The sequence below is a fragment of the Impatiens glandulifera genome, chromosome 1 (assembly GCF_907164915.1).
Source record: "Impatiens glandulifera chromosome 1, dImpGla2.1, whole genome shotgun sequence".
Lineage (NCBI taxonomy): Eukaryota > Viridiplantae > Streptophyta > Magnoliopsida > Ericales > Balsaminaceae > Impatiens > Impatiens glandulifera.
In genome coordinates, this window is record NC_061862.1 from 39206873 (window position 1) to 39228501 (window position 21629).

General features: G+C 33.0%; 5 protein-coding genes across 7 annotated transcripts; 4 read left to right on the forward strand and 1 right to left on the reverse strand.

The window, feature by feature from the left end:
- Positions 1-94: 94 nt before the first annotated feature.
- Positions 95-1254, forward strand: LOC124922312 (REF/SRPP-like protein At1g67360). The gene is made up of 3 exons (XM_047463047.1): positions 95-192; positions 288-524; positions 672-1254. The coding sequence occupies exons 1-3, from the start codon at positions 178-180 to the stop codon at positions 1122-1124; spliced, it is 705 nt and encodes a 234-aa protein (XP_047319003.1). The 5' UTR covers positions 95-177; the 3' UTR covers positions 1125-1254.
- Positions 1181-2461, reverse strand: LOC124922311 (F-box protein At1g67340-like). Its single transcript, XM_047463046.1, has 3 exons — positions 2133-2461; positions 1895-2057; positions 1181-1819 (listed from the first exon to the last, which is right to left on the reverse strand). The coding sequence occupies exons 1-3, from the start codon at positions 2342-2344 to the stop codon at positions 1286-1288; spliced, it is 909 nt and encodes a 302-aa protein (XP_047319002.1). The 5' UTR covers positions 2345-2461; the 3' UTR covers positions 1181-1285.
- A 6758-nt stretch (positions 2462-9219) lies between these two features.
- On the forward strand, positions 9220-11203 carry LOC124920684. 2 transcript variants are annotated; one of them, XM_047461230.1, is made up of 5 exons: positions 9220-9736; positions 9872-9960; positions 10051-10164; positions 10795-10878; positions 10957-11203. In XM_047461230.1, the coding sequence occupies exons 1-5, from the start codon at positions 9445-9447 to the stop codon at positions 11011-11013; spliced, it is 636 nt and encodes a 211-aa protein (XP_047317186.1). In that variant the 5' UTR covers positions 9220-9444; the 3' UTR covers positions 11014-11203. The 2 variants fall into 2 exon arrangements, with proteins under 2 accessions (XP_047317186.1, XP_047317185.1); XM_047461229.1 differs by having other exon boundaries at positions 9224-9736; positions 9857-9960.
- Positions 11204-13507: 2304 nt separating this feature from the next.
- On the forward strand, positions 13508-16577 carry LOC124925275 (ring-infected erythrocyte surface antigen-like). Its single transcript, XM_047465248.1, has 4 exons — positions 13508-13678; positions 14223-14699; positions 14754-14972; positions 16470-16577. The coding sequence occupies exons 1-4, from the start codon at positions 13508-13510 to the stop codon at positions 16575-16577; spliced, it is 975 nt and encodes a 324-aa protein (XP_047321204.1).
- A 2033-nt stretch (positions 16578-18610) lies between these two features.
- LOC124920618 (glycosyltransferase family protein 64 C3) lies at positions 18611-19989 on the forward strand. 2 transcript variants are annotated; one of them, XM_047461143.1, is made up of 2 exons: positions 18611-18860; positions 18973-19989. In XM_047461143.1, coding segments are annotated over exons 1-2 (1014 nt in total). In that variant the 5' UTR covers positions 18611-18858; the 3' UTR covers positions 19985-19989. The 2 variants fall into 2 exon arrangements, with proteins under 2 accessions (XP_047317099.1, XP_047317097.1); XM_047461141.1 differs by having other exon boundaries at positions 18611-18856.
- Positions 19990-21629: the final 1640 nt, after the last annotated feature.

Sequence of the window (21629 nt, forward strand, 5' to 3'; positions counted from 1 at the left end):
ATGAATCAATTGATGGAGGACACGTGGTACCATAGATAGACCTTCGAGTTATTTAATTTTTAATTTGTTAAATTATTATAATATCAAACGAGCTCTTATAGCAAAGGAAAAGACGTATCAGGTTCTTTATTATTCTTATTTTGTTAAGGCAGGGGAAAAGTGGTTGAGGAAGGCGCAATGGAATCTGATAGGGTTCGTGAATCTGTGTCGTATTTATTTATTGATTGATTTCCTTGTCTAGGTTTAATTTATGAATTACCTGATGATGATGATGATGATGATCTTAGGTTATGATCGAGAAAAAGGATCATGATCATGAACTGAAACATCTACAATTCGTGACAGTGATTGCACTCAACGCTTTTCTATGCGCATCGAATCTCTACGACTGCGCAAAACGCAACTCCGGCTCCTTCAAAACCAGAGTCAACATCGTCGAGAACACAGTGATCTCCATCCTTCGTCCCGTTTATGATAAATTCAAAGGCGTACCTTACTCTCTCCTCCTTACGCTTGATCTCAAGGTAAACATATCCATCTTCAATCTTGTTTGATGACTGCCTATAGAATAATGATCGAATCGTGGTGTCTCACGCATGTTCTTCTAATGATGATTCTATATATGTAGATCTTCTGTATAATCTAACCTAACCTAACCTAAAACAAAACAGGTAGATGAAGTAGTTAAGAGAATTGAAGAGTGTGTTCCACGATCAGCAAAGCAAGGTTTAAGCAAAGCGCAGTCTATAGCGGTAAAGACATCAAAGGAAGCGAAAATGATAGCAAAAGAAGTGGAAGCTGGAGGATTGAGTGCAGCAATTCAACATGCAGCTAGTTTATACAGGCAACTGTTAGTGATAATATTGGTGAGAAGTTGGTATTGGACTAATAAGGTAACATGGTGTCATGTGATAGCACAGATGGTTCTTCCTTGTATATCACAATGGACACAGACCTACAACAAGACTGTATATGATCTATCTTCTTGTTATCGCTATTATGGTTTCTTCAAGTATGTTCCTCTTGTCCCCGTTGATGAGATCGCAAAGAGTTATAAGTTGATCGAGGTTAAGAAAGGCCCTGCTTGTGTCCCCTGCTTTGAGAATAAGATATGGTTAATGTAGCCACCACCCTTTTCACACATTATTACTATTACTATTACTATTGTTATCTTTGTTTGTTCCAACAACAACTGAAGTCTGAAGTTACTAGAAAAATTACTAAATTTGCTGCTGCTGCTGCATATATTGATTGATTGATTTCTTCTTCTCAAACTGTAATATTATCATCTTCCATTTTGATCCATGGGTGGTGCACAGTCCTTCTTATGGCGTATCTTCCAGTCAAGTGCTTGACATGCCCGTGAGCAGTAATTAACCTTCTCGCAAACTGAGCACCGGCGAAACTCATGCCTCCTTGTCTCGGGACGTCCACATGTCGCTTGTGAGCATAGCTGGAAACCTCGGCTGCAGAACCACTCGGTAAGGAAGCGGTTGGCAGGATGAGGTGGTTCTTCCCTGTTTAGATCTCGGGCGTTGGCTTGGAGAAGGAAACGGCGGGCGTAGGAGATGTTTTGGCGAACGCCATAGCCGTCTTGAAGGGAGTGGCCTATTTCTCGAAGTGCGTCGACATGGCCAAGGAAGGCTGCTCTGGCGCAGAGAGAGAAGCCTGCTCGGAGGTCTTTGTTGTTCTTGGTGCCGCCGCTACCGTTGAAGTGAATAATGGCAAGCGAGTAGAGAGCGGAGGGGTGGGAGTGAATGGCAGCTTTGGCCATGAGTGAGGCTCCGCTTACTCGATTTTGCAGGCAGTAGAATCGAATCTGGAAGAAACATAAATGAATTTTCAGAAAATTATTACAGACTATATACAGAGTACAACAACAGACCATACATACCATGCCGAGAATGTAAGAGGCTTCGATATTGCCGGAGTCGGCGCATAGTTTTAGGAAGCGGTGAGCGGAGTCGGACCAGTTGTTGGGTTTAACGGCTAGTATGTTTGTTGAAGCTTTGGATAGAACCATGGGTTGAAGGGACAAGGCGTGAAATCGTTTGCATCTGTTTGTTTGTTTGTTTGTTTGTCAATAATAAATAATAAATAAAGAATAGAAAAAGGAAATGAAGAATATATACGTGATGGAAAGGTTGATAAAATGGGAAGGGGATGTGGCGGAGATGGAGAGCTTGGAGAGGATGACGAGGAGGAGATCATCGGGTAAATCTTGGAAGAAGTCACGGCGGCGACTTGCGGTGGCGGGGTGGTGGTGGTTCCTCCTCCGGCTCTTATTGGGTGGTGATGGTTCTTTGTAGTAGCAAGTGTTTTTCATCATCATCATCATCTCCATAGGAACAACAAACACTCTTTACTTCTAGAGACCTCTTATCTATCTATCTATATATATATATATATATATATATCAAATATAGATTGAGCTTGTTAGATTGATGTGGATTATTTGGATCCACCGAGTCCCATCAAAAATCATTTTATTCATTTTGTTTTTAAAGAAACAAAGAAAGTGCTAGATTCATTCGGCAAATGTTACCAATTTGAGTTTTTAAATATATTTGATTGAATAAACTATAAATACTATTAACTTACCTTGAATTAAACTAGCACAATCAAATCATTTCATTAGGGTTTCTTAGTTGAGGTTATTTTAAATCATCCTTCCTTAAATAATTATTCAAATTTAAAATATTGCATTTGTATGTTCATTTACTTGCTAGAATATTAAGTAAAATAAAGTGATATTTTTTTTTTTTTATAAATAATCTTAATATATAAAAGAATAAGATTAACACAAACAAATTTAAATATTTTTAATATCATAATACAATTAGAAGAATATAGTGACAATATTTGGAAAGTTTCAGAATTTTTTTTGTCAAAATATTAATGTTAACTTAGTTGGAATTTATTTAAATATGTAACTACACACTTAAGAAATCTAAGTATTTGTCTTAAAAATATGAAATATGAATTCTTTATGAGTTGTGTGTCTTAAAAATATGAAATATGAATTCTTTGTGAGTGAGTTGTGTGAGTTTAATTATGACAGAATCATTGTAATACTTCTTTAAAAGTCTTGACAGTAATGTTAGACTTATCTTGTATTAGAGAAGTGAATATATGTTTATTTTTGTCGAACCGTTATAAATCATATGTTTGCGTTTCTTAGTTGTTTTTCTTTCATTTTTGTAATTATTTGGTGTCGTTTTTCTTGCATTAAGAGATACTTCAACTCCTGATAGGCCAACCATATAATCTCAACTTCAAATGTTCGTTTAAACTATTATAATTATATTAAAATTTTGATATTGGATATTTATTTATTTTTAGTTATAAATGGTTAAATTCAATAACAAAAACTTCACTAAAATGTCTAATTATCCATCAGGTTGTAGCATTTGGAGGGATATTTATTCTATGTGAAAAAGTTTTTGTGAACAGTCTAAATTCATTGTGGGGATGATTCTTCGATTTGATTTTGAGACGATATTTGGTGTAGTGTCAAAAGTCTAATTGCGACGTATCCCGAACAATATATATATATATATATATATATATATCACAGTTAATAACATGTTTGATCATCGGTCTAATAGTTTTGCTAGCCGAATTAGATATAAAAGAAGATTAAACATTATGAAGACTTCGTCCCATAATAGAGTTTTACTTTTGCTAGTACACAAACAAATGTCACCGTCTGAACAAAACGTTATGCATTGACAAAATATGAATAATTTTCATATAAGACATTGTTATAAGTTGTTTGCTAAGATAATTCTATAGAATTTTTATTGGGAAAATAGTCAAATATTCATTCTAAGATCTTGTTATTTGGATGTAGCGTTATTCATGCTAGAATTCTAACGTATGATATGTGCATGAAAAATGTTGTATTATGGTTAGTCGTACGTGTCACAAATATGTTGAATCAACGACTCACTTACTTTTACATTGTCGATATACTATTAATATTTGAAAATTTTCTAATTTTGCATGCAAGACAAAATAACTATTTGGATTGCCACGCGGATGCACACCTTTATAGGCTTGCTTGTTTGACGTGGATTTAACTTGTCACTTTTCTTAATACTAAAATATTCTTTTTATTATTTTTTATTTTATTTGATTAGATTAATATATAAAATATATTATTTCTAAAATATCAAATATTAAATATATTTTCATTTTAACCTAATCAATTTCTCATCAAATTTCAAATAATTAATATGATTATTTTGTACATACGTCCAACATCTAACAAGTCTTAAGTCTACCTTGGGTATGGTCTGTGAAGTTTAATTATTCTAATTAAATTGTTTAAAATAAGATTTTAGTAAGAGAATGTAATAAATTTGATTTGAAATTTATATTTTATATTTATTAGAATGAAATATTGTTTAGAATCTATCCAAACAAGACAGAAGACAAAAGGACAATAGATCATGATCAAAATGGTTCTGTTTGCACAGAAAACAAGTGTTGACGGCTATTTTGTTCATACTGGACTGTTTAAAAATAGCTTGTAATTTTGTTCAAATTTATATTATCAAAAATTGAATTATTTGAGAAAAAATAAAATATTATTGGTAGTAATTTGGTTGATCTTTAATTATTATGATCATGGATGGAAGGGCGTTTACGGGGAGAATTTTTTGTTATTTAAATTTATTGATTTGAGTTTTTCGATTTTTTAAGACTATTCTAAGATTGAATTTAATTCGAATAAAATCGAACTTATTTGAATTTGATTTTCGATTCGAATTTGAAGACGGTTCTATTTTATTTACTTTTATAGACAAATTAATTTTAAATATAAAAAATATAATTATATATAATAAATTATTAAAATAAAGTTTTTGGTTTTATTTTCAAGTTAAAACCTAAATTGGAAACTAAATAAAATTTTTTATTTAAATTCGAATTGGTTTAAAATTTGATTCGAAAGTTAAATAAAATTCGAATTCAGTCGAATATTCATTCGAATCAAACAAAATATTAAACCCCTCGTGATTAAATAAGTGAAAAATAAGACAACAAACAAGATATTGTTATTAATACAATCCATTATCCATTATTGCCCTCCTCTTTCATAAGATTGAGAAGTTCTCTGTTCCCAACATGATCAAAGTTTGTTTTTAAATTGACCCACTAATATAGTTATTAGCTAGATCATGCGGTGGCGTGCATTTTGAGAAAATATGCAGAAACATGATCCATCATCTAATAAAATAAATTTTATTCTTGTAATTTTATTATAAAATGATTATTTTTTTTTTTTTTTAAATTGTAGTTAAACTTGAACAATAAAATTCAAATAATATGAGATAAAAAGTGAAGAGAAAGAAAGTGAAAACAATTTAAGTCGCAACATTTGGCTATTCGATCAACAATCAATTCTATGATTCTATGAATAACATGGTGTTTTTTTTTTTTTTTTTTAAATGATAATGTATCACACGAACCAATCTAAGAAGTGGTTCTCATTGGAGCATATATAACATCGATCACATATTTGACATTAGTTTCTATCACCAACTCCATCATTGTTCTGCTGGGTTAAATCCATTATTGTTCTGTTCATTGTTCTGTTGGGTTATTGGTTTAGATTCCAACTATGTAATAAAAAACTCAATTTATAAGCTTAAAAATCTAGAAGTCCATAAATTGAAGAGTTTTTTTTTTTGTGTTAAATAAGGGTATGGTTGTCTTATTAGAAAAAGACTCTTGAGCTGTCATCGTTCTATTATAAAAAGTGGAGGAAGTGGTTTTATCGTAACACATCACCACATTTGAAAGTCATCTAGCATACACTTGTAGAGATAGTGAGATCTCTTCTTTGTTTAACTCTTATTTTTATTTGTTTCGTGTCTAACATTTGATTATAGTGAAGTTTCTTTTGAACAAAAATTTCGTGATTTTTATTCTTTAATTTAAAAAGATTTTCCACGTCAAATTCTTGGTGTTCTTGTTTCATTTATATTTCTTTTTATGTTGGTTATTTTTCGTTCCTAAAGATCCAATTAAATGGAAAATCATTTATTATCACAACTATGATTATTACCCGCTGTATTCCCAACATGTTCAACACAGAAATCAAATTATCCCTTAATATTAATACAATTTCTAGATAACATCAATAATTATCTATTTTACTCAAAACAAAAAAAAAAGTAAAGTTTATAATAATAAAGGTTATTATTATTAAAGAAGTTTATATTTATAATTAATAATATAAAATAGTGATATTTATCATTAGTTATAAATATTTTTACAAATAATAAAATATATTTCATTAATTCAATAAATTACAAATATTTAAAGAATAAAAATCCATAAAAAAATGATTCAATTTAAATTTATCATAAATTATTCCAAATAAACTCAATTTATCATAAAAGATCAAAAATATTTATGTTCACAAAAAAAATCAAAATATAAAATAGTTAAAATTATTTATATTTTTATACCATTCATTGTTATTCAAAGTAACTAAAAATATATTTATATTGATCCAAATAACATTTTTTAATTAAAAAAAATTAAAATGACACATTGCATCCCTAACCTTCCTCTTTCATTTAAAGCATTTTAATGATAATAAAATATTTAAGGAGTTAAATATCATTCTATAAAAGCTTATAATTTTATCAGAATTAAGTTATTTAGATAAACATAATAGATGTCTTACAAACATGCATGTGTGATTTTGTTATTATAATATAGAGATTCAATATTCGATGTTCGGTGATACTCGGGAAAGGGATTTCGCACTATATTTTTTATACTGGTTAACAATTGTCTTTAATTCATAAAATTTTGGTTATTATTTAATTTTTTTTATATTTTTTTACATTTTATTTAACAAATTATTTTTCAAGTTTTAGACATATATGAGTTTTTCTTACATTTAAAATTATAAAATATTTATATTTTAGTACTTGCGATTGATGTCGAGAACTATTGAGGAAAATATAAATATATGAACATATCAGTTTAAGGTGTTAGAATTTAAATATAAATTCAAAAAGGCCTTATTAAAATATTTTTTGTGAAAATATTCTAAAAATATTTATAATCATCTTCTATTTTTTTCGATGATTTAAAAATAGTTTAGAGCTTCTAATTATTACAATTAGAAATTAAAAATCTCAAACAAACAAGCCCTAGAGTCAACAAATATGGGCGCTCGGTCAACTTGAAGGTCATTTCTCGGTCGTGCACGCTGATCCTTGCCGGAGACCGTGTCTGGTTGGTTTTCTTGGTCGAAAACCATACTAGACCGATTTCCTTGGTCGGATTCTAGGCGCTGACTGATTTTCTCATTTGAAAACCAGATCAATGTGAGAATCCTTGGTCGAGTGTAGGGGATAACTAGTTTTCTCGGTCGAAAACCAAACCTAGGAAAATATCATCGGTCGGACGCTTGAGTTTTTTGGTCGGACGTCAAGAACATCAATTGCAGGTTTTGTGATTTCGTTTGGAGCTTTCATCCTTCACTTCAAAGGCATGAGAAGCTTCCTCAAATTACATGGATCCTTTTTAACATCATCCCGATGTATATCAATCAACCGGGAAGATGTCCAATTCGATTCGAGCAGTGTTTGAGTAAAGATTAGGATTTTGATTTTTAAGGTTTATTCCATCTTAAGGAGCTTACCAATAACTTCCTTGTACATATTTGGATGAAATGAAAACAAAACATGAACATTGTCTATCCATTTTATCCAATTCAAGAACTAGATTTTTTTAGATTTTTGAATTTTTCGGTTTTTGTGTAAAAATACCTTAAACCGATTGGAATTGATAAAAAACTATTTCTAACCCATTTAAAAGATATTAAGAAGTTTTTTAAATCGTTGTTCTTGAGTTAAAAGAAAAAAATAATCCGATTTTAAAAATTTTAAAAATTGAATTTTTGTGTTTTTGACTTAGGTTGATTTGTTCAAATTAGTTTTAGTAGAAATCTTTGAAATGATCTTAGGATTGAAGTCAAATCAAGAAAATGGATAATTAAGCAATAATCAAGAATAGTCGAACTGAAATGTAAAAATTTTAATTTTAATTTGTAACTTGAATTACAATATGAATTAAATCTTATAGTGAGTTGGAGAACACTATTAAATTATGTATGAAGCTTTGTGATGATCCAGAAACGAACCTTAGAGTTTTACACAATTTCCAAAACTTTCAAAAACTTGAAAATAAATTAATGGCGGATCTTGTAAAAGTTTGATTGAAGGCTTAAGATTCTGATCATTGCCTCCGTCTTGGCTAAGGAGGGCTATTTATAACTAACCATAGTCGGTTAGATGATCAAGTTGATCGAATTCGAGACAAAAAGTCATTAATGACTTTTGTCTCTGTATTCAATCGTTCTCATTCAATTAGGTCATTATATTGCGCCTATGATTGTAGGTGAAATGATCACCATGTTAGGGTGATTATTTCAGCATTTGAATAATTTGATTTGGTTGAGTATCGATCGAGTTCCACTTTACAAAAATCAAAAATTTCGGTCAATGTTCATCCTATTCTCCGTGAGGAAGAACACAAACCAAGGCTGAAATATCGTCGTTTCGAGCCAAAGTGCGAATACACGTCTGGGTGCATCGTTTCATCTTCATCCGTTTGTGTTCGGGCGTTTTGTCTGCGTTCAGGCTAACAGTGTTGGCGCGTGCGTTAGTGGATCCGGTGCTACACGGAAGCGTTTGGCTTCCGTTGTAGCGGATGACGCATTCCTTTAATGACCGTTGGCTGAAGACTGTGCGCTCATCTGATGGTTGCGTGGTCTGCTGTAATCGTTTCTCCTATTTTCGACTGCACTAGATCACGATCTCTTTTATCAGCTTTGAAATTTGTTTAAAATTGATTTTTTCTTCACTCTTGTTGACTTTATTTTCAACCTGCAAAATATTTTAATAGACATAAATATTTATTTTGTCTATATTTTGGGCTTTATAAATAATTAGTTTGATATTTAAATAGATACATCAAATTCAAATTATTTATTTAAAATAATTATTTATTTAAAATAATTATTTAATATTTATAATTTAAAGAGGTAAAATTATTTTGAATATTTATATTAAAATGTTCATACAATACAATGATATTAACTAAAAAATGAGTGAAGATGAAAGAAATTGATCCTTATAAATGAAAAAAACAAACAAAAAACTCAACAATCTTCTTCTTCTACTTGGATAATTTTGTCATTGATTGAAGTAAAAACCGGATCCGTGGCCAATACCGGTTTATAATATTTTCCTTCCTTCCTTCCTTCCACCGGCGGTGGCTGAGTTCCGTCTTCTCTCTTCTCTTCTCCGTTACTGGACGCTGTTCAACAAATCTTTTCTCTTTTGCAAATTGAAACCTAATTCACAATCTCAAAAGATAAGATTACAGTTTTGGGGTTTTCTGCTTGACAGGGACATGGCTACCAAGAATCTCTTTCGACCCATTTCTGCGATGGTTCCTTGTCGATCTATTCTTCCTTGCAATCACGGCCGCCCTGCTTCTTCCTTCTCATCCACTCCTCCATTCCATACCTGCAAATCCTCCATCAGGACTCTAGGTTTTCGATTTGCTAGACGGGTACCGCATCCCAATTGTTCTTACGGTGAATCTCCATCATCATCATATTCATCATCATCAGCAGCAGCAGCAGATGAGGATGACTCCGAGCAAGGCCCTCCTCAAGAAGCTGTTCTCAAGGCCATTTCAGGTGTCAAAACTTCTGTTTTAATTCCATATATTTATGAACTATAACCCTAATTGATTAGATAGATACAGTTTGGTTTTTGCTGATACCTGGTTATGAATGAATGTATGAATGTGAATCCAGAATTGTCTAAAACAGAAGGACGCGTTGGGCAAACAACCAATATGGTTATTGGTGGTACAGTAACAGATGATTCAACAAGCGAATGGCTTGCTCTTGATAAGAAGGTATGTATAAAAAATGGTCATCAAAACCTTAAGTTAGACGAATTTGGTGATTATTATATATTAATAAGTCGTCATCAACAACAACAACAGGTTAATTCCTACCCAACTGTGAGAGATTTTACTGCTATTGGAACTGGTGGTGATGACTTTGTGCAAGCTATGGTTATTGCTGTTGAATCTGTACTTCAACACTCCATCCCCGAGGTAACCGTGTTCCTTAATCAATCAATTGAATTTTGTTCGCCAACCCCATTTGGAAGCACTTGTATGTTTATGTATTTGGATTCGAATCCGCATAAGAAACAAATTCTGATTAAGTTTAGTTTCTAAACATAATCTCATCTGAATAGGTTTTTTTTAATCTGGGTGTTTCTAAATTCTGTTTTAAAGTATGTATTAATATGGGCTTCTTGTGAGGCAAAACAAGAGATAAAAAGGGGAAAAAGGTCTCTCAAGCTCCCTTACAGACGGGGCCCTTGTGTTTCCTCTACTTGAATACTCTCTAGTTGCTTAGCCTATGTTTCCATGCCTTTTTCTCTTTGCTTGATTTAGAAACCATTTTCATATTGCATTGATTGAATAGAACCATTGTTTAATGTATAGCTTTTTAAAACTAAAGATTTCACTAAACTAGAATAAAACACAAAAAGTCGCATAAAGGAACACTAGTGCTAATCAAAATCAACACATGAAATAAAAAAAAAAAATGTTGTCACTTAAATCTTAATAGGAATTGAATCGGAGACATTTGATGTAGGAAATTTAGGGTTTTTATGTCCATTGGTGTCTGTCTGGTTGTAAGTGAGCTTGGTTGGTTACTTTGTTGATTGACAGGATAGTGTAAAACAGAAAATATCTTCACGGGGAAAATATGTTTCAGTGAATATTGGACCAGTTCATGTCATCTCTAGTGAACAGGTTTCTTCTTCTTCTTATAATGTGTTAAATGGGATTGGGATTGGGATTGGAATTGAATATATTAATGTTGTTTTTCAGGTTCAAGCTATATATAATGCAATGAAGACGGATGAAAGGATGAAATACTTTTTGTAGTGCAGCTGCCATTGCCATTGCCACTGATTGATTGCTCTGTTGTACAGAAGAAGAGAAAGAAACTTTTCATATTTATGTGGCATTCATTACCTTCTCTGTTCTCTCTAGACTATGAACGATCATATTCAATTACTCAATCTAACTAGAGTAATATTATTTGTAAACTATAATCCATTATCACGTTTTAATATAAGTGGATTAGTTTAAAATAAATGGAATGGAATTTAGATACAAACAAATTGTTTATGGTGTGCTTGGTAATATTGAAATTGGGGTCTAATTTTAATTATTAGATTTGATAATTCATTTAATATTAATAATTAAATTTAGAATTCAAATCAATTTGATTTTAAAATTTTAATTCTAAACTTTTTAGTTCAGGAATTATTATCTTATTATTATTCTATTGCTTAATTAACAGACTAATGAGTAGAAGTTAAAATGTATTTTTATTTAGTTTAGAATTTTGAAACAGATTTTTTTTTTATTTAATAAGTTTGACTTTTGAATTCATGTTTTTGTTTTGAATTTAGGAATTTAAATGTTTATTTAATTTTTTTTTTTTAAATTTAGGAAGTTAACAGGGAAATATTGGAAAGACAAATTATAATTTATTAGTTTGATAGAATGTTTAAGATTAAAAATTAAATTACAATTATAATGAAATTTAAGAGGAATTTTGATGAACCCTAAAGATCAACCTTTTGACCAGCCCTTAAAATAAAAGGGCGGGCGAGACCTTTTATTTTTTTAGACAATTTTACTTTTTTGCGAGACACAACTCCAAGTGTCTCACAACCGAAACCCTATAAAATCCTATTTTTTCATTTGTTGCTTCATTTTCTCTCTCTTCTCGGTCTTCTCCGTTATAAACCCTAATGGCGGAGAAGACTTTCTCTTTTCATCGGCGAAGAACACGACGTCGAAGAACACCATTCCAGTATATTCAACGGCGAAGAACTTCCAACGACGAACCGCGAAACTCCAACGGCGAACGACGACGACGAAAGATAAAATTTTCACTATTTTCGTTTATAGATCAATGTTTTGTGTTTATTTCGTTTATAGATGAATGTTTGTGATTATTTCGTTTATAGAACGACATTGATTCTTTGATTCGCCTTGATTCGTTGAATGCAGGTGTTGATGGTTGAGACATGCGGTTGCGTCACGCGGTTGACACGTGTCACAATTTATTTCATAATTTCTTGGGTTTTATTTGAAGCGGGTTATAATTTATTTCACATTGTTCGCTCTCTCGCACCCGCCGACTCTTCCTTCTCTCTCTCTCGCACCTGTCTCGACGACTCTTCCTACTTGTCTTCTCGTTCATTCATTGACTTCATCAGTAATTGGGTTATTGTTAGTTTTGTTGGTTTTTGTTTTATGGTTTAACTTTGTTGCGTCTTGCATATGATTTAGGGTTTATGTTAGGGTTATGGTTGCGTCTTACAAATGGTTTATGGTTTATGTTAGGGTTTAGAGTTGTGTCTCGCGGTTGCGTCTTGCGAATGGTTTATGTTAGGGATTAGGGTTGCGTCTCGCGGTTGACGGTTGTTTCTAGCAATTGTCGGTTGCTTCTCGTTTGTTTATATTCGTTGTAAAAGGTTTTCACCAACAATGTTATTTTTGTTTTCCCTTTTGTAGATGGAAGACATCGTTCCTGATTTTCCTGGTATGATTTATTTGAAATCTGTCCAAGCCCTAAAAAATATCTGATAGGTTTGAAAATATGGATCTTATGGAGAGGGCTCTTAATTGCTAATTTCAGTATTTATTCAAAGGAGTCCCGCACTTGTTGTTCTTAGGAACAATTCTACATCAGATGTTGCTTCGGAAGGTTAAGTCCAATTCGAATGGGATGATTTTCAAATTGAATGGGGAGAAATTGACTTTTGGTGTGAAAGAGTATGCCTTGATTACAGACCTCAACTTCGACAGATGGCCTAAATACAAAGATGAATGTCGAGGTTGTCCACCCTTGCTGATAAAATATTTCAAAAGGAATATGATAGTTCGAATGCACGAGATGGAATCTTATTTTATGACATGCACCGATAAGGAAGACACATGGAAGGTGGGGCTGATATGCTTGATTTGCCAGTATCTCTTTTCATTTGACCCAAGACGGATTATAAATGTCAAAATCATCCATATGGTTGAAGATGTTGAAGATTTTCTCCGATTTCCATGGGGAAATATGTCCTATAGAGTCACCGTGAAGGGTCTTAACTATGACATGAAACGCCACAGGTTCTTATATATGTCCAAGATGGAGACTGGAGTTACTAATACTTTTGCTTACAACGTTTATTAGTTTGCACTAGCACTACAAGTGTGGACCTATGAGGTTATCCAAAGCTTTGTCCCTATATTCGCCACAAGGAAGAATGTTGATGACCCTTTACGCCCAAGGATACTATTGTATCAATCCAAAATGAAGAACACCATTTAGGAGGTACATTTTGCCCTTAATAGCACTGTGTTGTCTATGATGGAAGAGTCCTCCACAGAGAAAAGATTGTATAGTGGAGAGGATTTTGAACAAATTGACAATTCATTCGATGATTTGTTTGAGGGAGGTACTGAACGAGGGAGAAAGAGAAAGGCTGAAGCGGAATCAGATGAAAATGTTGATGAAGATCAAGATAAAGAACCTACTATTGTTTAACCTTCCAATAGGAAGAGGAAGCTTGAATATGATGTAGCTCCCAGCAAAGCAACCAACATGCATTGTAGGCAACCTCCCCCTAGTCTCCCTAGTCCCATTAGTTCCCCAACCGCAACCTCAACACCTGCATCATCACCGACATCTCATATTCGATGTATATGTAATGAGATGAAGAAAGATGTCGAAGATATGAAGGGAGGCATAAGAGACATCAAAGTGAATCAACAAAACAACTTTATTCTGTTTTAAAAGATGATTCTCAGTCTAAGCAGTCAGTTCGCCAATCATGTGACCAACCATATGGCCATAGTAACAGCCAAACTAGATGAGAAGACCTACCAAGTAATTCGTGCAATGCATCTTATTAAAAATGTTATGGTTGCATCACGAAGTTGCATCTCGCAAATGCAGTTGCGTCATGCAGTTGCGTCACGCGAATGACCTGAAGCTAATTTTATTTTTCATTTTGTAGGAGAATGAGAAGGTGAATGATATGGATGATGATAATGTAGATTCAAATGTTGGAGTCATTTTGTAGGACATTGTTGAAGCGGAGGAGAAGAAGAATGAGAATGATATGGAGAAGAAGGATCTAATTGAGAACATTGTTGAAGAAGAGGACATTGAGAAGGATCTGATTGAGAACATTGTCGAAGAGGAGGACATTGAGAAGGATCTGATTGAGAACATTGTCGAAGAGGAGGACATTGAGAAGGATCCGATTGAGAACATTGTTCAAGAGAAGGACATTGAGAAGGATCCGATTGAGAACATTGTCAAAGAGGAGGACATTGAGAAGGATCCGATTGAGAACATTGTTCAAGAGGAGGACATTGAGAAGGATCTGATTGAGAACATTGTTCAAGAGGAGGACATTGAGAAGGATCCGATTGAGAACATTGTTGAAGAGGAGAATGTTGAGAAGGTGAATGAGAATGAAGAAGTGGAGAACGTTGAGAATGTGAATGAGAATGAAGAAGTGGAAAAGAAAGAAGAAGTGGAGAACGTTGAAAAGGTGAATGAGAATGAAGAAGTGGAGAAGAAAGAAGAAGTAGAGAACGTTGAGAAGGTGAATGAAAATGAAGAAGTGGAGAACGTTGAGAAGGATCCGATGAATGAAGAAGTGGAGAAGAAGGAAAAGGAGGAGAATGTGAAGAAGGTAGTGAAGAAAAAGCCGGTAAAGAAGGCAGTGAAGGCAATGAAGGAAAAGCCGGTAAAGAAGGGAGTGAAGAAAATGGAGGAAAATGAGGACGATGATCTGAAACTATTCAATACTCCTCCTAAAATCGTATTAGTCTCGTGAAGGACAAGGAAGCCGATGAATGATCTAGATATGACCAATCCTAATCTAAAACTACCCAAGTTAAATGATCCTATGACCGTCAATCCCCTTCACAAATATTACGACCAACTGCTGACTGAATTGCAAACATGGCTTAAAGATCCAAATACCGACAATAAAAAAATTGATCTCCATACTTCGGAAGGTGATAAGGACTTATTTCGCCGAGTGCTGAAAAGGTTCAACTAGCTACAAGATCAGGTAAGTCATCTTCAATGTTAGAATAATTTCATAATTACAGATTGTATTTTGAATGTTTTTCTATCGTGCAGGAAATCGATGCATGCTTCTTAATTATGAGAAGAAGATTTTTGCTATATCCAAAGACATATAAGAATAATTTCACAATTGAAGATTGTTGGCTCAGCCCTAGATTCATTTCTAATTACAAAGATTTTCTTAAAGATCCTATTGAGTTTGACATTGGAAACTTTATGAATTACTTCTGGGGCGATGAAGATTTATGATCAGTTGGAAATTATGCGATGATATATATATTTCTTTGAACATAAAAAACGTCCACTGGATACTTTGCGTTGTTCGTTTACAGTAGTGGCGCATAGACGTATATGACTGCGATCTTGGATGTTATGTTAATCTTGATGAATTTATGCAACCAATGTGCGAAATGCTTTCGTATATATTTGATAAGGCAATGTCTGATCCTGAAAAAGTAAGATTTCCTCGGCTTTCTTTAGACGTTTTTCCATACACAAGACTTTCAGAGTCAGAAGTCCCCAAAGCATCTAAGAGTGGAGATTGTGGTGTCTTTGTATTAATGCATATGTAGTACTTGACTGCAAACCTAAGTCTAAGTCTAGCAGAAGTGACCTCAAATGAGATAAAACTTTGGAGAGAAAAGTGGGTGGTCAGGTTATTTCATGAACTTGTAGAACCATAGGTTATTTATCAAACTTTTGTAATATGGTTGATGTAATGTTAATACCAAACTTTTGTAATATGGTTGATGTAATGATATCAAACTTTTGGAATATGGTTGATGTATTAAATGTTATATATGTTATTGTTTCTAGGTTCTGAGCTTTCATAGTTGCGTCTCGGGGATGCGGTTGCGTCACGCGAACGCAGTTGCGTCACGCAAATGTAGACTTAATAAACAAAACTAATCATTTGGAGACCATTAACCCTTCTTCTGCATTGCATTTGCTTTCTCCATAATGATAGATGAAAGATGATATGCATAATTGTATCAATATTATATAGTATGATAGATGATAGATGATTGATAGATGATGATGATATGCATACTTGTACACAATACAAATTCATTCTAATCAACACAATTCCATTCTACACAACACAAATTCATTCTACACAACAACAAGTTCATTCTACAACAACACAATTTCATTCTACAACAACACAATTTCATTCTACACAACAAAATTCATTTTATAATAAGTTCATTAATGCTTTTCTAAGCTAAAGGCTCGTACATCTGAGATAATGGCTCGTACAGCTGAGATGATGTCTCATGCTGTTGAGATGATGGCTCATGCTGCTGAGATGATGTTGCTCCTGCTCTTGTAGTATATGGTGCATGAATCACTACTTTGCATGTTGCCATATTATGTCCTAGACATGAATATGAGTTGCATCGTCTTGGGACCTTACGAACCACAACTTGGGATCTACGCTTAGTTTGTGACCGCCCTTTCTTAACCTTTATAGGTGGTTTTAGGCACACGCGTTATTTGATAATTTCTGGAACATCCCAATTGTTTTCATCACCAACAGTTAACATGTCTCCGCATATGCATTCAACCAAGATACAATTGTGTAATACCTATGAGAGGAAAATAGAACGATTAAACAATTGGTTAAATAAATATTATTTTTGAGTTGAATAATACCTTGAGCATAAGTCATAAGAAACCACATTCCGGTGACAAGCATCAGCTAACGCATGCATACAAGGAAGACCGGAGACTTCAAATACCCTACAAGTTCGGTCATTGTCTTTCAAATTGACTTTAAAATGAGATTGATTGTCATGCACATATAACTTGAATCGGTTAAGCGATGATATGGTATAGAATCTGGCCTTCTCAAAACCCTCACATAATAATTTTTCATACGTTGGAGATAAATGTTCTTGGTGGTTGGACGGTTTTTCTCTTCTATCATTAAACCAATGTTGTATTGTGAATCTTAAATACTCATCCATTGCTGAAATGTGATACTTTCTGGATTCCATACTCTGACTATTAAAACTCTCAGCATAATTGATTGTGAGTTGATTGTATCGCTTACCGGGGAAAAATGCTCTACTCCATCTTTGGAACCCAATTTCTTCCAAATAGGCAGCAATCCTATGATATTTAACCATGATCTTGTCAAAAAACCGATTAAAGTGGGGGATAGTGTACGTACGAGAAGCCAAATCAAACTCCATATGACATTTATCAGTTTTGAATTTGGCCATAATATTTATATTTATGTGATATGTGCACGCACCGTGGTCTGCTTCTGGAAAAACAACACATAAGGCATTGGCGATGTTTGAGTGTCTACCGGATACGAAGACGAGATCATCAACTAATCCAATTGCTTCTCTAAGTTTTTGCATAAAATAAGTCCAGGAGTTATTATTCTATGAATCAACAACGCCGAATGCGACAGGATATAGTTGATAATTTGTATCCAATGCAATAGCCACCAATAGTTGACCTCCCACCTTGTGCTTAAGAAAACGGGCATCAACGCGCAATACAGGACGACAAAAGGCTTTGAAACCCCTAATTGAGAGGCCTAGGGACATGAACATATACTTGAAGTGGCCGAGCTCGTCTGTCTGGATGTCTGTTATGGTACCAGGATTATTCTTCTCTAACATGTAAAGGTATGATGACAATTTTCCATAGGAATCCTCTACCTTTCCTCGCACCGTCATTAAAACTCTTTCCCTTACCCTCCAAGCCTTATTATTATAAGTCAAAATATCTCATAAGTTGAATGCATGTCTTTAATTATTTTTTTAAGCAAGTGGTTATGATGATGGTCCATGTACTTACTCTTCATGCACTGCCCAATAACCCATGCTAGTGTTTGCATTTTTTTCTCTAGCCTCTATAAAACTGAGCATGAGTGTTGTTGGTTGAATTTTCGAATCTAAAACATCTCACACAAATTAAATTTCACAACATGCAATCTCCACTTGCATGTCTCATCCAAACATTTCACATACCAAAGATGTTTTTGTGAACTTCACCACTTTGAAATCAAAATAATTAGTCATCGCATATTTATATAGCGTCAGTTGATGTTCTTTTTTATTATCAAACAATGCACTGACTTCCAATACGGTTTCACTAGTTAATGTCATCGCAAAAGAGGGGTCTGTGTTAGATATTATCAAACTATTAATAATATAGATAATATATATTTAAATTATTTTTATTATATTTTTTTCAAACATAAAAATTAAATTATATATATTTTTTTAATATAATATTGAAATTATCCCTTCTCCACAATATAGAGAATTTTTTTTTCTTTCGTTAAAGAATGATAAATGTCCAAGGTCATAAATTCAACCAAAGAACTTGGATCTTCTGGTTTCTACACATAAAAAGGGCATCAAACCCTTTTGTTTCACGAATAAATGATTAATTAATAGCCAAACTTCCAAACAAAGTAATTTCAAATTCTTATCTTTTCATTTTGCAGGCCGAATCCAAACAAGATCTGCAAATAACCCAGCTTCCAAACAGGAGCCGCAAAAACAGATTCGAGCTCCAGTCGAAGCTAGAAGAAGAAGAAGATTCAAGCTGAAGACTTTCAATTTAAACCGAGATCAATCAATCAATCAATGTAAGAGACTTTACCTGAATTGGTTCATAATTCCTTCTTTAATCGAATTTCAATGAACCCCAGATAGATAGATAGATAGATAGATGCTAATTTCAAGATTCCTTTTTTAAAGGATTCCATTGCAGAAGAAGAATCAAGATCTTCTCCTGTTTACTATAATCACAAATCTCTTCTTACCCATCGTCCTCGTCTTCTCCCTTCGCTCAATCCCCTCCTCCGACACATGCAATCACAAATTACTGCCTGATCCTCGAACCTTACGACCAGACCAAACAACAGTCCTAATCAACGGTTACTCCGAATCTCGAATCCCACTCCTCCGTTCAATAGTCGCCGCATATTCATCCTCATCATCAATCGCATCAATCATAGTCCTATGGGGAAACCCATCAACCTCATCCAAAACCCTATCCAATCTCTCCAACAATCTCACCTCAATCTCATACGGCACCACCCTTCAAATCTCCCTCATCCTTCAATCCTCCGACAGTCTCAACTCCCGATTCCTCCCCCGACCCCAAATCCAAACCAGATCCGTAATCATCTGCGACGACGACATCGAGATCGATTCAGAATCCGTTGAATTCGCTTTCCAAGTATGGACCCAAAATCAAAACCGCCTAATCGGATTCTTCGCCAGATCTCACGAGATCGACATCCTCGGTCGAACATGGATATACACAGTCCATCCAGAGAAATACTCGATCATTCTGACGAAATTCATGATAATGAAAACGGATTACCTTTACAAGTACAGCTGCGAAGGAGGGAATGAGATGGGGGAGGCGAGGAGATTGGTGGAGAAGATGAGGAATTGCGAGGATATTCTGATGAACTTTGTGGCGGCGGAGGAGTTGATGGGTGGGGTGGTGTTGGTGGGGGCGGAGAGGGCTAGGGATTGGGGAGATCCGAGGAATGAATTAGGTAAAGAGTTGTCGGAGGCGGGTTTGAGTAGCAGAAGAAGAGATCATAGAAGAAGAAGGGGAGAATGCATTAGAGAGTTTCATAGGATTTTGGGGAAGATGAGTCTTAGGTATGGATATGGGAAGATGGTCAATTCAGTTGGGGAACAAGGTTTGTGTGACAAAGGAGGAAAACTTGTATTTTGTGATCATCAATTTTAATATTTACATTTCATATATAAACTTTTACTACATTAACAATTTACATTAGAGTGTTTAATTAAGTTGAATGGAAAAAGATTATCATTTCTTATCTTTAGAAAAACAATATGTAAAGAGGATGAAAGACCAATCTTTGTCAGACCTTCAAATGCATTTTTTTTGTTTGGTATTGAACATTGTTTGAGTTGGTGTTTGGTCCAACATTATGTTTAGTTTTATGTGACTTACATTTTTATAATTTGAATAATTATCCATCATTGTTGGATTGTTGGTTGCTTACACCTTTTAATTAATTATGTTGGTGATTATTTTTTTAGTTTATGTTCGTCTCCTTTTAAGTAGCAAATATGAGATAAAATAATCGGATCTAAAGTTATTTTTTTTAAGAGTTATTGTATTTGATCTTACATTATTTGGAGGGGACTATTTTTACATGACATGATATTTTTCGGCGTTACCAACCATCGGTTAAGGATAATTTTAACTACCGTTCAGAATATTTAATATAGATTTTTCTAATACCGTTTAATTAGTTCGTTCAACTTGTTCTACTTAACCCACGTTTTAATGACTCAAATGAGTTTGTCTTTTAAAGAATTTTTAACAAATTAAATTATTATTGAATTTTTTTTGTATTAAAAGTTTTATTTTTATAAATTGTTATATAATTTGATATCTATATCATTATTTGTTTTTTTTTAAATATTATCTTTTATTATTTACTAATTAATTTTTTTTATGTATATATAACTAATTCCATATGTTTGTTTTCTAAGTGAAATATCAAAACAATAAATTAAGTATTTTGTAAATGCTATTTGTGGTATAAATAACTAAAATTGTCAATTAAATGTATTCAATATTTATAAAAATTATTATGATTTGAAACGTACTAGTATAGTGCAAATGTTAAGAGAATAAATGTATTGAATTTTAAGTTGGAGTGGGTAAATGAGTTAAAAATTTATTATTATAATTTGAATGATTTTGTTTACTATGTTTTGGAATAATTTTAAGGACTTGATTTTTAGCTCGCTTGAAGAGTTATTTATAATATATATATTATAAGTTTTTTTTGGTATTATATAGTGCTTAAAGGATTTTCTTAAAGAAAATAATTAAAATATACTATTATAATATGAATGTACTTTTAAAAGTTGTTTTGTTTTTTAATTTAAAAAATGAGTAGTCTTTCTAAATATGAATTAGTCTCATAATATTTCATCTCTTTATCAAAATAATTATCAAATGAGCTCATTTATTGGGTTAATTTTTATAGTAAGTGATAAATTATAATAATATTATTAAATATATAGTTAAAACTAATGATAAATTCTAATTATCTTTTCCTACATCATAAAATACAATAAAACTTAATAAAATTTCTGTACGGACCCTCAAAATTGTAGAAAAAAAAATATTAGACTACTAACTAAACTATATATTCAACTTTAAATTAGTTTTTCTATGTCAAAGATTGTCTATCGTTACGATAAAACAAAATATTTTAAGGTTGGGAAATGATATTTTCAACGAAAGAGTAGCGAAAGCAAGGCCACGAATCTACGTGGCCTTGCCAGCTAGGAGAGAGAAAAAAAAAGAAAAAAAAAGAAAAAAAAGAAAACGTTTCAGTTTCCCCCTTCTT